This window comes from Girardinichthys multiradiatus, chromosome 15, assembly GCF_021462225.1.
Source record: "Girardinichthys multiradiatus isolate DD_20200921_A chromosome 15, DD_fGirMul_XY1, whole genome shotgun sequence".
NCBI classification, from domain to species: Eukaryota; Metazoa; Chordata; class Actinopteri; order Cyprinodontiformes; family Goodeidae; genus Girardinichthys; species Girardinichthys multiradiatus.
Genome location: NC_061808.1, coordinates 4,125,198 through 4,143,464, shown reverse-complemented (window position 1 = coordinate 4,143,464; position 18,267 = coordinate 4,125,198). Strand labels below are relative to the sequence as shown.

General features: G+C 39.0%; 1 protein-coding gene across 1 annotated transcript in view; it reads left to right on the top strand.

Annotated features, from left to right (window-relative positions):
• galnt14 (UDP-N-acetyl-alpha-D-galactosamine:polypeptide N-acetylgalactosaminyltransferase 14 (GalNAc-T14)) overlaps positions 1–18,267 on the top strand; it is a 252,154-nt gene that overhangs the window by 142,447 nt on the left and 91,440 nt on the right. The window contains exon 3 of the mRNA XM_047387717.1: positions 10,020–10,118. Coding sequence (XP_047243673.1) covers positions 10,020–10,118 — 99 coding nt within the window. The remainder of the gene's footprint in view (positions 1–10,019; positions 10,119–18,267) is intronic.

The following is an 18,267-nucleotide window of genomic DNA, read 5'->3' as shown; positions in this document are numbered from 1 at the left end:
GCTAGATCTTTTTCTGACTGGTCCTCTGTGAATTAAATCTAGTCTGATGTCTCACCTTTACATTCGCCTCTCTTGACGAGGTATTAGATTTCTTTATCTAAGAAGTTTCACATTTCTTTTCAAACTTTAAACTTTAATCAAACAAAAGCTGTCAGTTGTTCCGTTCACCAGTTGTTTGCATGTGTCTCTGTGGTGAAACTGTGAGGTATTGATTAAAAACCAAGAGCTGAAGTCAAAACCACATAGTTTTATGATTAATGTTGCGTTTATTTTTAGTTGACAGATCCATGCAGTTTTAAATTCAGAAGATGTCTGAAAAAAATGTGGTTTCTAGTTTACATTTTTCTTTGTCTATAATATAGTTTTATTAATTTCTCTATGACACAAGTTAGTTTGTCTTTTTGAATGTTTTCTTTTGTTTTTCCTGGTTTTTGTTTTAGATATTTTTTCCTTATCTATTTCTGGTGACATTTTCTCAGTTTTTTTTTTTTCATTTTATTATTATTTCTACATATGAGCTTTCTGAATAAACATTATGTCTTAATGTTTACATTCTTCCTGACATTCGTTTTCTTGCTAGGTTTTACACATAACCTTTCCCATTCAGTTCAAATCAGTTTTATTTATTTAGCGCCAATTCACAACACATGTCGTCTCAAGCCACTTTACAAAGTCAATTCAATCGAATCATACAGATTTCAAGTCATGTACATTTATTCCAATTAATCCTAACTATCAAACAGTGCAGTCAGATTCAGTTTATTATTCAAATTGGTTAAAGTATCTACGGGAAACCCAGCAGATTGCATCGAGTCAGTGACTTGTACCAGTCACTCCTCCTGGATGACCATGTAGCAACAGTGGACAGTAGTTCACATTGACTTTGCAGCAATCCCTCATACTGAGCATGCATGTAGCAACAGTGGAGAGGAAAAACTCCCTTTTAACAGGAAGAAACCTCCAGCAGAACCAGGCTCAGTGTGAGCGGCCATCTGCTACGACCGACTGGGGGTTTGAGAGAACAGAGCAGAGACACAAAGAGAACAAAAATGCACTGATCCAGGAGTACTTTCTATGGGAAAGAAAAGTAAAACATTAATAGTAGTAGCTCCTTTAGTGGCTTTATCTAGGAGAGAAAGACCACTAAGCAGGTGAATTTTGAACCAGTTTTCAAGTCTAGAGGATGAAAGAGAGTACATACAGTTAGTCACAGTTGAAGCTCAGCCAGTAGCTATGTTTAGGAGAGACAGGGTTAAACAACAAATAACATGGCCAAGTGTATCATCTGTGAAAGGTGAACATTAAGTTGTTGGCAGCAGCAGCTTGGCCAGTGTCTCCCTCCAGGAAGATGTTGCAGCTGAACACAGAGCCGGGCCAGATGTAGCTTCTAGAAAGAAAAAACAGAGGGGAAATAGTTAAAAGCTGAAACAACAAGAAGGACAAGAGTCGCCTCCACCTTCTGAGGAGACTGAGGTCCTTTGGAGTGTGCAGGCCTTGCTTAGGACTTTTTATGACTCTTTGGTAGCCTTTGCCATCCTCTACGCTGTGGTCTCCTTGGCCCCAGGCAGCATAGAGCGGGACAGAAAGAGACTGAACAAGCTGGCGGGGGGAAGCTCTGTCCAGGGCTGCTCACTTGACTCTGTGGAGGTGGTGGGTGAGAGGAGGATGTTAGCTAAGCTCACATCCATCATGGACAGACCCTCTCACCCATTGCACAGGACTGTAGTGGAGCTAAGCAGGTTCTTCAGTGGCCGACTGAGACACACTCAGTGCATAAAGGGGCTCTACCGCTGGTCCTTCATCCCCACGGTTGTCCGACTGTTCAATTATACCGTATAATAACTGGTGCAACATCCTCTGTATTTGTAAATACTTGCAATCATTGTCACTTTAGCACAAATGACCTCCACTTTTTTCTGTGCATAAGTAATTTTATTTTTTTATTTATTTTATTCTAATATTGCTACTTGTCTTTCCACATTTACCTTGTTCTTCTTTGATTGCACATTTTTTCATAACTACCTGCATCCTACTTGTGTGTTACTAAGAGCTGCTGTAACAAGTTAATTTCTCCATTCTGAGATCAATAAAGTCTATCTTATCATAAAATTGGAGAGTAGTATGAGAATGTAACAGAGTTAGGGAGAGAGGTCATTACGTCTTCCAGCAGCCTAAGCCTATAGCAGCATATCTACAGAGATAGCTCAGGATAACCTAAGCCACTCTAACTATAAGCTTTATCAAAAAGGAAGTTAAGCCTAGCCTTAAAGGTAGACAGGGTGTCACGGCCTTTCTGTTTCCAAGCCAAAATAGTTCCAAAAAAAAAGGCCGTCGGTGGCAACAGGTGGTTTAGTTTCTTGAACGCACTTCCGACTTGATTGTTCGAAAAATATCCTTTTATTTCTTGCAAAATAATAACCAAAACATTCTTACAACTTTGATGTAAACGAAAGTTGGCTTAAACTCATCTTACAAGGTCAAAAAGTGGTCGAAAAGTGGTCAAAAAACCATTGTAAAAAACCTCCCATCTTCACACCGGACATTTGGCAAACAAATAACCCGAGCCACACGCCCTCGGTGTGATCTTAATCTCTTAAATTAATGGGAGGGGCTTAAAAGTTACCAAAGAAATCATAATAATTCCAAACAATTAATTTCAAATCATAGTTCCAAACAAACTGAAATATATTTTAACCACCTAAAACTAAATAGAACTAATGATTTACAAAAATCAGCATAAATGGCCACAACACAGGGTGTCTGCTTCACAGGCTAAAACCAGGAGATAGTTCCACAGGAGAAGAGCCTGATAACTAAAGGATCTCAGAATCAGAGTCAGCTTTATTGCCAAGTTTGTACAGACACGCAAGGAATTTGACTCCGGTACACTTTGCTCTCAACAATAAAGAATATCTTTTCAAATGTACATGTATACACAATTGACTTTACAATAGAATATTGCATGAGATCCGTCCAAGTATGCAGTGTTGTTCTGGAACTCTGACTGTCAAGTGTCTGTGCGTAGAAACTGTCTCAGTGGCGGTTGGTTTTAGCAAACAGCGCTCTGTAGCGCCACCTGAAGGTAAAAGCCTAAACAGTTTGTGTGCAGGGTGTGTGGGGTCTGCAGAGATTTTAGCTGCCCTTTTCTGACCTGGACCTGTATAATTCCTGGATCGAGGGAAGGTCAGCAGACCTGATGACTCTTTCTGCAGACCTGATTGTTTGTTGCAATCTGGACCGGTCTTGTTTTGTAGATGAGCTAAACCGCACTGAGATGGACGAAGATAGGACAGACTGAATGATGGCAGTGTAGAAGATGACCAGCAGCTCCTGTGGAGGTACTTCTTGAGTTGCCTCAGGAAGAACTTCTTGAGTTGCCTCAGGAAGTACAGTCTCTGTACTTCTGCCTCCTATTCTACTTTTAGAGAGTCTCTCCTCTGTTTCGTTCTTTCTAGTCGTTCTCCTTTCTGTGTATCTTCTCTCCTTTCACTATATTTTAATCCTCTTTCTTTAATCATGTCCTTTCATGTTTGTCTCATGTCTCACCTCCTTGACTGCCATCAACTTATCTGTTTGTCTGTCTCCAGGTCATCTGTTTTATATCTTTCACATTTCTTCTTGTCTATGCACTGTGAGTGCGTATCTGTGTTTCTATGTGAACCTTTGTGGTTTATAGAGCTTTGCTGCATCCTTAGGTTGGCTCACATGAACACACAGATTCAAACGCCTTCATGCACACGCCTGGACCCATATATTGGGAATAAGGAAGCTTGTTGTTATCAGCTCCTACATCAGTCATCTGTCAGCACAACTTTTATCTCTACATCTCTGTCTGTCTGTCTCTCTGCGTCGTTTGTCCTCACTCACTCCTTCTGTCTCCAGTACACACACACACACACACACACACACACACACACACACACACACACACACACACTCAAAGGGAAGCAGCACATCTCTTTCTTCTTATCGTTTCTCTCTGGTAGAACTGCAGAATAAATCAACCGCAGGAAAAAAAAACAGATGAGGACAGGAAGATAGAGGGATGGTGGATGCAGAGAGGGGCTTGATGAGATACGATATGACAGATATATGTACAGCGGTCTATATTCACATGCAGAAAAAGGGACAGACAGCAAAATACCAAAAAGCGAGGAGGAAATGAAAGATGGTTATATGGAAAACTTGCAAATCTGTTTATAAAGAGCACTTTTAGCTCAGTGTTTTTCATCTTAGGTTCTCTGTTTTTATATTGCATCAAGAGTTTCTTTAAAGTCACACTTTGTCCAGTAATATCTCTCCTGTTCACATGTTCAAACCCTTTTAGACTTGCCTCTTTAACTTTGTCTCCAAACAGCTCCAGCTGAGCTTGACCTCCAATGTTCTCATTTCTAATCTGGTCCATTTTTAATACTCCTAATAAACACCATAGCATCTTCTGCTTCGCAACTTCCTGCTCACCCTTCTTTCTTTTTGTCTTTTCCTCTGTCTTTAAAGCACCCATCATAACAGGTCTCACTACTATCTAAGTGACACCCTTTTACTTCTGCAGCGTTCCTGCAGGGTGTAGTCTCTATTCACTGCATCCTGCCTGCGCTACCTTCTCCACCTCTCTTTCCAAAAACCGTGGTTGACCACATGCACTTCAACTAGGGTTGGGTATCTCTGCCTTGTATCAGATACAGTAAGCATCTCAATCCATTCTCAGTGATCTGATACATTAAGTAAACATCTATTACTTAACCAACGATTTAGTCTGTTTCAGTAACGCAGTGGTATAAATTAGGAAGGAGTAGTAATTTGCAACTGAACTATTTAAAATTGCAAACTAGACTTCACTTTAGTCACAAACATATCTTTGATCTGTCATCGGATGATTTTACCGATACAAACGTTTAAAACAGATGCATATACAGGGGTTGGACAATGAAACTGAAACACCTGTCATTTTAGTGTGGGAGGTTTCATGGCTAAATTGGACCAGCCTGTTAGCCAGTCTTCATTGATTGCACATTGCACCAGTAAGAGCAGAGTGTGAAGGTTCAATTAGCAGGGTAAGAGCACAGTTTTGCTCAAAATATTGAAATGCACACAACATTATGGGTGACATACCAGAGTTCAAAAGAGGACAAATTGTTGGTGCACGTCTTGCTGGCGCATCTGTGACCAAGACAGCAAGTCTTTGTGATGTATCAAGAGCCACGGTATCCAGGGTAATGTCAGCATACCACCAAGAAGGACGAACCACATCCAACAGGATTAACTGTGGACGCAAGAGGAAGCTGTCTGAAAGGGATGTTTGGGTGCTAACCTGGATTGTATCCAAAAAAACATAAAACCACGGCTGCCCAAATCACGGCAGAATTAAATTTGCACCTCAACTTTACTGTTTCCACCAGAACTGTCCGTCGGGAGCTCCACAGGGTCAATATACACGGCCGGGCTGCTATAGCCAAACCTTTGGTCACTCATGCCAATGCCAAACGTCGGTTTCAATGGTGCAAGGAGTGCAAATCTTGGGCTGTGGACAATGTGAAACATGTATTGTTCTCTGATGAGTCCACCTTTACTGTTTTCCCCACATCCAGGAGAGTTACGGTGTGGAGAAGCCCCAAAGAAGCATACCACCCAGACTGTTGCATGCCCTGAGTGAAGCATGGGGGTGGATCAGTGATGGTTTGGGCTGCCATATCATGGCATTCCCTTGGCCCAATACTTGTGCTAGATGGGTGCGTCACTGCCAAGGACTACCGAACCATTCTTGAGGACCATGTGCATCCAATGGTTCAAACATTGTATCCTGAAGGCGGTGCCGTGTATCAGGATGACAATGCACCAATACACACAGCAAGACTGGTGAAAGATTGGTTTGATGAACATGAAAGTGAAGTTGAACATCTCCCATGGCCTGCACAGTCACCAGATCTAAATATTATTGAGCCACTTTGGGGTGTTTTGGAGGAGCGAGTCAGGAAACGTTTTCCTCCACTAGTATCACGTAGTGACCTGTCCACTATCCTGTAAGAAGAATGGCTTAAAATCCCTCTGACCTCTGTGCAGGACTTGTATATGTCATTCCCAAGACGAATTGACCCTGTATTGGCTGCAAAAGGAGGCCCTACACCATACTAATAAATTATTGTGGTCTAAAACCAGGTGTTTCAGTTTCATTGTCCAACCCCTGTAGATTTTATCCTAAAAATACATCATGTCATGGCTGCTCTACCAAAGGAACTGTGTTGTACAACCCTATGTCCATGAATCAGTATGAAGGCACTCTCTTCTTTATGTCGCTCGTACACTGCCAATTGCTTTTGAATGGTGGTGCTTAAACCCCTCCACCTTCAGTACATCAGATTTTTGCAGCTTCACTTTTCTACCTGTCGCACGCTTATGTATTTGGTCTTAATTCTACTGATTTTCGTTCCTCTTCTCTCCAGACCAGACATCCACCTCTCCAGAGTCTGCTTTCTCTTCTCACTACTAATCACACTGTCATCTGCAAACATCATGATCACTGGGTCTCCTGATACATCCAACCCAGAACCTGAGTTCAAAGTATACAGCACGGTAAATAAAGTAATATATCATTAACAACCTAAATCACCTAAACATACAAAAGGTTTAATGCCTTATTTCATAGATTGTGTAATAAATGTAATGACTCAGGAACTTTAGCTTTCTATGCAAAAAGGCAAAGAAAGCCAAGACATCAGCTGAATTCTGGCTGCAAATCATCCTGACGGCACTGGTTGCAGATATAGTTTTAAACTTTATAAATCTTCCACTGACCACTGTGGGGGCCATAATCTTGAAGTAGAAAGAACATCAAGATTCCTGACACAGGAGTCAAAATGATCAACAGACGAGCTGCCAAAGAGCATTGGACCACTCGGAGAGCTTCAGAAAGACCTAAAATTAGCAGTTACAGTTTTTCCACAAGTAATGAACTCACCCCCCTATATATTCCTACTGAGCAAGACTCCATGGCTGTGGAATAGACATGTTGAAGCTCGTATAAATTTGCTGCAGAACATCTGGACATACCAATTAAAAACTGAGAGAACATAGTCTGGGTATGATTGCACACACCATGTTTAGAGGCGGAAAAGCACCTCGCATTACCCCAAAAACAGACATATTGAAGGGTTGCTCAAAAGCTATGAATATAATGTATAAACAATATAATAATATATATTATATTTAATGTATAAATAAAACAATAATGTAAAGATGCAGATAAATAAAAATACAATCAGGATTCACAAAATACTTTAGATCATTAAGATAAAATCTTGATGTACACTACTCTTCTAGTTCCTGAAACTTCTCCTTTCTGTTATCTGCTTTGGAATATTGTTTCCCCACTTAATCATTAAGCCTCCAACCTAAAGAAAAAAAAAATCTAATTGCGAGTTAATGAGGTGCTGATAGTATTATTTCACAGCTGGGTTCTCGTGTGCAGTGACTGATGCCATGTGCCGACCTGTTAATACAACAAATTAGGAGTTCAGCTGGTGTTCTTACCCACAGCAAACCTTTGGAGGAGCCTCCATCTTAGCCTCAAGGACACTTTAACTCACAATATATTAATCTGTTATGAAGCAGAACCATTATTTGTTGCTGTGGTACAGCTCAAACAAAGCAGAGATTTATAAAGACTGGTAAAAGGAATATTTTAAGTTGTTCTTAATGAGTTTATGGCAAAAAAGTGGTTGAACTTTATGAAGACAAACTCTGACTTAAAACATGTCCATCTACTTTGATATATTTAAAAACTGTTCGGATCCGCATTTTCTCTGTCATGTCATTTCAGATGTTTAATCAGAAGATATGTGGCCTTCTGCCAGAGCTTCACAATCTGAAACCACATATCTTATCGTCATGGGAAGAGCTTTTGATGAGAAAGACGCTTGGATTTAGATAAATATAAGGTTGAAATTCATTCTATAACTCAATTAACATTGTGCTTGATAAAAAAAAAAACTAAACTGTTTTTAAGACAAAATAAAGTTTGTTTTACAGAAATGCAATGATCATTAATATGATATCAATAGAATGTTTAATTAATTAAATCAAGATCTGAAAATCTAGTCCTTGAGGGCCGGTGTACTGCATCTTTAAGATGCAACCTGGTCCAGCACAACTGAATCAAAAGGCTGAATTACCTCCCCGGCATGCAAACAAGTTGTACAAAACCAATGCTATTGACATTATTATTTTATTCTGGTGTGTTAAAGCAGAAACACATCTAATAGTTGCAAGACACTAGCCCTCGGGGGCTGGAGTTTAAGACCCCTGATCTAGATTTTCTTCATTTGGCTGCAATATTTTTCATGGGATCAAAGGCAGGAAGTCTGCCTTCTACTCCCATGTCATAACCAGAACCAAATATTGACATTTAAAAACCAATCTGGATAAGATTTAATTTGTGTCTAAATTTATATCTGGACAGTAGTCTACCAATTGGGAACCTCCTTTGTAGATTAAACAGTAAACACAGAGGTCTGAATTGCACGTGGACTGTTGACGACAAGTTCTTTCTCCAAAGCGCAAGCCAACAACTGAACAAGCAGCGCCACTGATGTGGGCTGAAATCAAGCAGAAGTTGTTACATTAAGAACATTACCAACTGTAGAGTGAATCTGATTAAGTTGAATCTGAGGCAAAATTGCTCATCCTGAATTTACTGGATGAAAGATTTATCACAGATTTCACGGTTAACTGAATTGTCATAAATCGAATTATCTAAAAAGACACAATAAAATCTATGTTTACTTAAATGATAAAGGCTAACTAGCCAGCTAATCAGTTCAAAATGGCAACTCAAATAGGAATATATGAACTGGAGTCATTCCACAAGACTCAGACATGATTTTCTTTGTTAATCACTTATCTGTTGCTTGTAATTGGCCGTGTGGGTATACTGCGACATTCTTTAACAGAATGTGGTTTTGGCCTTCATTATTCGTTCATCTTGCACACTGTTTATTTGCATTGGCTAAAAGAGGTGGGCCACTCTCCCAACTGGACATACCAAATACACGATCTATGTTCCTTATGGGTTAATATTAAATACATGGTTAAAAAAGTAGGTTGTTCATCAAAATAAGTTTTACTTTTTATGTTTGGCCTCGTATTAGTAAAACACATGTGATGTTTTAAATTGAAGGAATTGAGAAAAATGATTTTGGCTTCTTCACATTTTTTCTAATTAAGTTGTTCTCATCTCAGCAATTCCATGAATTAAAATGTAGGCTTAATTCTAAAAGCCATCCATCAAATCGTTTTGATGCATTAAGATTTGAAGATGTGTGAGAGACCAGAGCTTTTTAAAGAAACATGAAGGCTAGAGCAGAGCAAGCATGCAGCTACTGTTTTAAAATGTCACCAATCCATCAATCCGATAGGTAAAGGCCAGTCCTCTCATTATACTGGATGTGTGTGTCTCTGCTCTTTGAGAAGAAGAGGCTGCTGACCCAGCGAACTCACACACACACACACACACATACCATTATGTGGTGTATTTTAATGAGCGTCTTGGGGATCATCTATAATTCATTAACAACAGGTCTGATCGCTTGGTTACCATGTGTGTAGGTGTGTGTGTGTGTGTGTGTGGGTGTGTGTGTGTAGGTGTGTGTGTGCAGCAGTTATGTTCACTGTGAAGTATTTCAAACCTAAAAGAGAAAAATTATTTCACACCAATCTGTTCTATAAAATAAAAAAGCATCTCATTAATAATGATGGTAACTGACACTTTTCTGTATTTCACATAAAAATGAATGAATCTAAAACATAATTAAAACCCATTTTTACAATGTTTTACCTTTAATGATGTTCTACACTTTTCTCAGATGCATTAACAGGCTAAACATCTTGGCTCATTTGTCGAACACAGATTTCAGAACAGTAACTCATTGATCTTTATGTGACCTGTTACAGCTGTAGCACATGACACACTCTTTACAGGCCTTCAATAGATCAGATGTCATGTTCTTTATTCTCTCCCCTGGCAGGTGCACCTCTCTTCACTACGACTCAGATCTTTCTCCAACATCTATCATCATCACCTTCCACAATGAGGCAAGATCCACTCTGCTTCGCACCATCAAAAGGTAACACATGCACATGTTGAGCTGATGCTTACAAAGGATGCATCCTGGTTCGGCTCATGGTTTTGAGATGTCTCAAGAAATGTCATTCACCTAATTATCAAGGATATGTCACACAGTCCTATAACCTTTTAGAGCTGGATGTGACATTAACATGGCTGTGTTTGGTGTGTTGGACATCTTCTTGACAAGTATTCGTCATTGATCTTCATATTGATGCTGTCCTGTGTAGAATATTAACTATCTCTGTGTGTAACTGGCATGTGTACATAGAGCATAGGGGGGTCAAGCTTAGGGAGTGAAGCATAGAAAGTGCAAGGTCCTTAGGGAGGGAAGTAGAGAGTCCAAAGTCATAAATTAGTGAAGGACAAGGAATCACCGATGGGGGAGAAGAAGACAGGGGAGAACAGCGCACAGAGAGGGCAAGGTCATGGAGCCAGACAGGATAAGAACCAGAAGTACTCCTTCCTTATTTGGATATGAGGTTATATTGTTGCAGGGGAGATATTTACAGACAGGATGATTGTGTATGTGTACTGCATAGCAGCGAAAGGTATATAAAGGTATTTGTGGCCCCTCCAAAACGGACAACACACAGACGTTTCCAGGTACCAGTGTAAGTGTGTGTCCCCTCTCTGAATTCAACGCTGCAGGAATTAAACGTTATTTATGCCTAACTGACTCCATCCCCAGGCTGCACAGTGGGGCAGTTGTTAGCATGAACTGGCGACCTGTCCAGGGTGTAACCCCGTCTAACCCAGATATTAACATTTAGTTTCGGATTTGATGGATTGTAAATATTTCCCAATATAGTTTTCTTCTGTTAAAAGTTTTGTTTTGCCTCTGGTGTTTTATTTTGAAAGTGTTTTCCTTAGAATAATCCTTCCTTAGTCCTGTGACAATTTGACGTGCTTGAGCTTCTCGATTCCTTTCTCAAATGCCATTTACCCCAGTTTGTTGAATTTGAATTGTTGCAATTTTTTTGGATTCCTTATAAAATATTCATTCATTAAGCCTTTCCTCAAACACCTGCATAGTTCTTTATGTGACTTTTTGAAAATTCTTGTTGTTGGGTCATCTATCATCATACCTCATGAGAAATCTGAACATAAGTTGAGCTTTTATTTCTAGTGCAATTAAAGCTCACACACCAAACAGCCAGTTTGGTGTGTAGGACCATTCCAAGAACATACAATGAATGTGAAAGGTACAGAATGCATGCATGTATTATTTATGATTATTAGGTCTCCAAGCATCACTTTAACTTATGGCAGAGCTCTTTAACATGCTAAACAGCATGGCAGTATTGATTGGTCTTTTAATTGAACTATTTAATTACCCAATCAATTCTTTAGTGAAATTAAATTAACATACAAATAAATAGTAGCACAGCTGGCAATAGATGGTAGATGGTAAAAAAAAAGAAAAGGATAATACCACCAGTCTACTTTTAAAAGGAATATGCTCCACAAAATTAAATAAATAAAATAAAAACCAGTCCTTAGAGCTGCAGGACTAGAGGGCGCTGCTGAGTGATTTGAAAGATCAATTATTGTGACGTCGAAATCAAACTTTAAGCACTCTTGATGCACTTATATTTCTAGCGTATGTTGCAACATCCAAAAAGGCGCTTCAGTTTATATTCAAGAAATATGATTAAAGGGGAATGTGGCTTAGTGGGAAGAGTAGTCATCTTGCAATGCGAAAGTTGTGGGTTCAATCCCAGCTTCTTCCTGCCAGGGGTGTTTTTAGGGTCTCAAAACATTGGGGGCTTTAGCCCAAATTCAAAATATTTAGCTTTCAATAAGACAATTTATAGGTAATTTAAAATCAAAATAATATAAGACATATTGTACCAGTTCTCTGTCTCGGCTAGTTTTAGACTGAATGTAAATTATTGTGAATCAAACAAAAAAGGTTTGCAATAATTTTACTTTTTATTTTTGTTAGAAACTGAATGAAGGAAAAGGAGAATCAGAGTTTAGGTCTAATGAAAAACCATTTTGCTGAAGCAAATAATGACACATTTTGAGGTATTTAGAAAAGAACTTAATTTGAATTTTTGCTGACAAAAGTTTTTCTTAAACTCAGAGATTTTTACTATGGGTCAGATAAACGTGCTTCTTTTGTCATCTACATAAATTACTATTTTAAACATTATATTCTCATCAAAGTGTTTCACTCCTGAGGCTCCATTGTCTTTATTCTTATATTTCAAAAAAGGAAAGTGGTATAAAGTTGATTTTCCTAAATCTTAGTCAAATGGTAAAATCCTAAAACACGTTTATTTTATGATGCCAAGAGCTTTCCAAACATTTTATTAAAATTCTTCCCTCTGTTCTCTTTTATCGCCATCTTTTCAGCCCTTCATTCCTCTTCTGAAGAAATTTGTCCTGCCAAAAATAATAAACAAAACATTTTTCAACACAGTCTTTTGTTCTGCATGTGAGACATTAGTGCAGTTCTTACTATTACACACTTTGAGAGGAAAGGTTGTTACGTTGTGGTGTTTAAAATATAGCATAGAGCCTCATCCTGGACCTTATCAGTACTAATATTACAGTTATTAATAACTGTATACATATGGTATGTATGTCTCACCTTCAGTAAAACTGTATCCTTGTTTAATTAGTTTAGTTTATATAATATTACATGTGTAATTCAGAAAAATAAAATGGTTAACTATTATAGTTAACTCAATGGTCCACTTGTGAGTAATTGCTATGATTTATTTCTTAATTATTCTGCGTCTTTAAACCCAGAGCTGCATGTTTAGAATCAGCACAGATTTGAAAGAGAAGAGGGAGGTTTACTTTTGAACTTTCTACGTCTTACTGGAACCAGGAGATATTTTCCTGGTTTATTGAGCAACACCTGGTTCTGTCTACATGTAGAACTGGACTATAAGACTGGCTGCAGCCATGAGATCAATGTGTTGATCTGAAGGACTTTAAATCTGTTTAGCTAGCTAGGATTAAATGCTTTCTTTTGACTGATGTAAAGGACCAGATATTTTCACATTATGATGCAAATCTGGCTAGAAGCTCACAGAGCTACTGTTTTTTATCACAGATCATTTAACTTCACCTGTAGCTCAGGTGAAAGTCCCCCATCATGACCCTGATGATGCTCATTAGAGTGAACCTCCACCTCATGTCTTGCTGGGTGAATCAGTGATTAGCTGTAACTTACAATCAGCCCATCCTGAGTCAGCATTCAGGTGCTACCGCTATCTTCAGCCTGGTTTATACCGCTCGGCGTCCACCTGTTCCTGAACACACACCCACCAGCCTCCCTCTCTCTGGTTGGCTTCACGGTTGCTCTGAAATGATCCCTGTTCGAGGCGCTCAGTGTAACTTTTCAGGTAATGAAGGAGGCAGGTCGACCTGGAGTAAACTGCTGTTCTGAACTTCTCCAGAATGGAGTACGTCTCTGGCTGTGCGCGTAGTTGCGCATTCGCATTGCCATGAGTGGCAAATAGCTATTTTTTGTCTTCTCCTTTTAACTCATTGTTAGGTCAGGTGGAGCGGGACGTGATTATATGGAACACAATTGAAAAAATCTGATGGGTTTTAAATAAAAATGTGAAGTCCAATACCATTTTGTGGCAGCATCTTTTTAATACTTCTAAATTTCTTCTATCAAGAAGTCCGGGGCTATTCAGAAAACATTCCGCCCCGGAAGCCCAGGTCTAACTACGCACCTGCTTCCTGCCACTTGTTGATGTGCCCCTGGGCAAGTCACTTAACTTCAAGTTGCCTACCGATCTACTTGTGGGTGAATGAATGTTTCTGAGTGCGATTGGGTGAATGTGACTCTAGTGTAAAGTGCTTTGATTGGTCAGTATGATTGGAAAGGCGCTATATAAGTTCATACCATTTACCATTTAAATGGAAAACAGGGTTTCTGCCTCACCTCCACTGCCAAAGATTAAATAAGTATAAAACCAAACCTAAAGTTAAATTAAATTGAAGTGAAATGAATTTCTAGTTAAAATAAATTGAAAAACTCGGTACATTGCATAGAAAAAATAAATATAAATCTGGCTAACATCTGAGGACAAGTAGGATAAGCGTCAGCCGTTAGCATAAAGTTTTCTTTGGCTGATTTAGTGATGTTGCAGCAGAATATAATCAACAGACATTTTTAATACCTTACCCTGACCCTGAATCTCTGAGCCATTGTTCTGTCTTTTATTTTGATGATATCAGCGGGTTACCAACCAACATTGAGCACAAAAGAAGCCCACTAAGACACACATTTCCCTGTGTTGGCTCAAGTTCAACTCATTATGCCAGTCAGTCAGCAGGGACTGGCTACGTCTCCTTACTATCACAGAGGACATTGTGTGTTTTTCTGTGTGTGTGTGTGTGTGTGTGTGTGTGTGTGTGTGTGTCCTCCCCTTCAGCTCTTTCAAAGCTCTGCAGTTTTCAACCAATTAAAAGACAATCTGTCTCCCTGGGCCCCCGCGCTCCCTTCGGCTCCAACGGTCTCTTTGTATACGTGTGTGTTTGCTTGCCCGTGGTGACTTGAAGCTGCAGGAAGTTTAGCTCCTTTTTAGTTTTATTTTGTGAATTTGGAACATTTCTTCTCACCAGGGTGCAGCAGATTCTTTGAAGCTTTTGTGCAGCATTTCATACTACCAGATATTAAAAACATCTGATGAAAAAACAGAAATGAAATATTAAATTACATTTTGATTTAGCTATTTATATATGATGTGTTTAGCTTAGTTGTTTGAGCAAAAAAATTCTTGTTTGCACCTACAACCATTATTGTAAGGTTGTTAAATAAACGTGTTGTTGGAGACAATTTTGCTCCTTCTTCTGAAGGAAGATTTTGGTTGCTATTGCATATTTATGTCTACATCTATGTTTGCAATATGAACTTCAAACTAAAACTCTTTTGCTAGTGTTTTGTCCATATTCTCTGCTTGAAGTGACAGTGCTCAGTGTCTGTATGGTCTATATTAGTGTAAATAGCATCAAACACATTTTCTAATATTAGATTAAAGAGAGGTTTCCATTGTTTTATCATTCTTATCACTCTTTTGTAACATAAATTGGTAGAATGTTAGTTTTATACTTTATTTCAGCATGTAAGTTATTAAACTATGAGGGAACAATAGAAAACGTGTAATAAACGTGTAATATTGAAATAGTTTTAAATTTTTTTGTTTAGATATTTTTAACATTTGACTTCCAGCTTAGTTTATGACCATGCAATGCACTGCTCTCCTATGCATTGCTATGGCAGGCCCCAATTACTTAAAATCAGTGTTATTTGGCTGTGGACAGCCAATGTTCCCCTGGTGTGTATGAGTTGACCACTGTCCGTATGGATCTTCCTGTGGCTCCCTTGCAAACCTTAGAAAGTCAGGTACTAAAAAGACAAAAATGCAAAAATGCGAAACGTTGAAGAAACAAAATGTCCAGGACCTTTTTTATTGACTTAAATCTTTCCAGGCAAACACAAGCCAGCTTACTCAATACATCAACCACATAAGGAATGTGGGAAAGCAGCCCGAGATGGTATTGTTTTCCTAAAATCTCTGTTTTCAGATTTTTTTTATTTATCTTTTTGTGCCTTTGGGGGAAAATAAAAGCCTGTCTTCACAGAAGAGCGAAACACAATTAAATCAAGTGGAAAAATGTACATAAGGACGATCTTCGCTCAAAGGTCTTTACGGTTTATCACTTTATTCTTATTTCTGTTGTTCCCAACAGAGATGTCAGTAAGTTACTCCCAAGGTTCACTTTTGTGTTTCACTTTTGACTGAAGGAGGAGGACGTTTACAGAGAGTGGCCACTTTGACAAAATTGTTCATTTGGTGTCCAGACCGGGACATTGAAGAGCTTTCCCCGAAGCAGAGAAACATTGATTGTGCTGCAGGAGATCACTTCACATTTTTGCTTTTTGGTTTGAGTCAGAGCAGTTCATAAGAACAGAAATATGAACAGACCATAAACAGACTTCAGGAGTTAGGAGACAGTATGTTTTTCTTCTGTAGAGGTGTGGTAGGTTTCATAATAATAATTTATATTATTATAAAACAATTTATTTATTGTTTATGTTTCATCTTTAATGTAGCTGGTGGGGTTGGGCAATACTTTTATTTTCCGATTTCATTTTGCCTTTATGTTTATAATTATACAACAGTATACCGAATAACAGCATTTCCAGAAAGGCTTATTATGTTGATACTTAATACTGTGTGAAAGTTAGGGAATTAAAATTATTTCAAATTTCTCTTTAGCTTAATTACCATATTTAAATGATAGAAACTAACCAATTTAACAATAAATAGTTAACAGTTCAGTTAGAAACAAACCATAAACTAAGAGGTTTAACATGTCGGATGCAGCTTTTTATTTCCTCAGAAACAGCTGGTTGACCCGATCAGGTCTGAGCAAATGATGTGGCTTGATATACATTTGACCATGGTGCTGAAGACTCAATCTGAAGGTGTGTTTGATGAGCACAGAGAGGGAAAACTGGGCTTGTTGCATTTCCACTATTCTCTTCTTTGCATTACAGACTCGAAATTGTTATTTTTTTAGATCTTGGCTTCTTTTTGCTCAGGATGCATCATCAAAAGGTGCAATGATTTAGTTAATGTAGCTTACATTATTGTTGTCTCTAGGGTATGTGCTACTAAATATTCACATTAAAAAAAATTTATGACGTGGTAATCTATCCTTATTAGGTGGTGCAATATCACATCATTTCAAGGTTTACTGGTTATTGGGAACTGCCATAACAATGCATAGGAGAGCAGTGCAGTGCATTGCGAAGCCTCCCATGCAATGCATGGCAGGCACCTATTACTATTCACCTGGTCAAAACCTATCTCCGTTAATGCGGCCCGAACCGCAGCACGCACCCCCACGATATATACATCAAAACGTCCGGCTCGGTCCCGGGAGGTGTGCTATTACTTTTATTGGCGTTTCGAGTTACCGTGGCGACGTAATTAACGAAAAACCACCCCCCCCAAAATCCCCATAGGAATGAATGGAGTCAGGGGCGGAAGGAATCCTCAAAATTCACTGTTTTTGAGGCTCTACTGCATCGCCATACTTTCGCCTAGAAACACAGTTTGACTTTCAGTTTGTAGAAAAATCCGCCGGCTTTTCGGAAGTGAAAACGGTTTGTTGATAACTGCTACGGTTTCTCTAAAATTACACTCCAAGCGACACAAAGTTTGCAAGAAAATTGCACTCTGCAGATGGCAGTTTAACTAGAGTGTACAAAGGGGATTTTTTCAGGAAAAAAGTATTTTTAACTGGCCCTCACGGCCACAGATTTTGCTCTAAAGTCACAATTTTCAGTCAGTTTGTAGGGCCGGGCCTCTGCTTTCACACAATAACTTCAAAATTGTTCCAAGTCTCATAGTTTTCTGTCAAACACCCCTCAATCGCCAAGAGTCAGTAGATTTCTGTAGGCCTTCTCCCATGTATTTTCAATGAGAGCTTGACCTGTAATCCATGAGTGACACCATTTATTTCCATAATCATATTTTATACTGTGAATGACATAGAGCTATGAAAATCTCCATGATTGGGAACGAGGGATAGCTGTCGACCACAGTTTAAAATAATTTCAAATACCTTGTACGGATTCCGAGATATTAGACTTTGTTCGGGAGCATGTTCAGGAATTTTTGCCTTTTTCTCCATTTTCCCTCTCTTTTCACCCAGTGTTGTGTCTTTATTATTATATTTTCAAAAATAAAGGATGAATATTAATGTTCCCCTGTCCGTTCTGATAAAAACGGTCCAAGAATGACATCGATCGCCCCTACGGTTTCAGAGTTATGGCCAGTTGTTCGGGAGCATGCGCCTCCATGTTATAAAGCCTAGACCAGGGGAGACAGAGAGAGAGGTGCTGCGTGAGTGAGAAACAGCAGGTGTCACGTTACACTGACGCTCTTTGCTGATTGGCTGATTCATTCCTCACTGTTCTATTTATAGCTCTGTGTATCTCCTACTGTATATGTCTGGATGGGATTCTGTCTTTCTTTCTGCCTCTCTGTGTCTCACACTGGGACACACACCCACACACACACTCACACACACAGACACACACACAGACACACACACAGACACACACACACCCACCCACACACACACAGACACACACACACCCACAC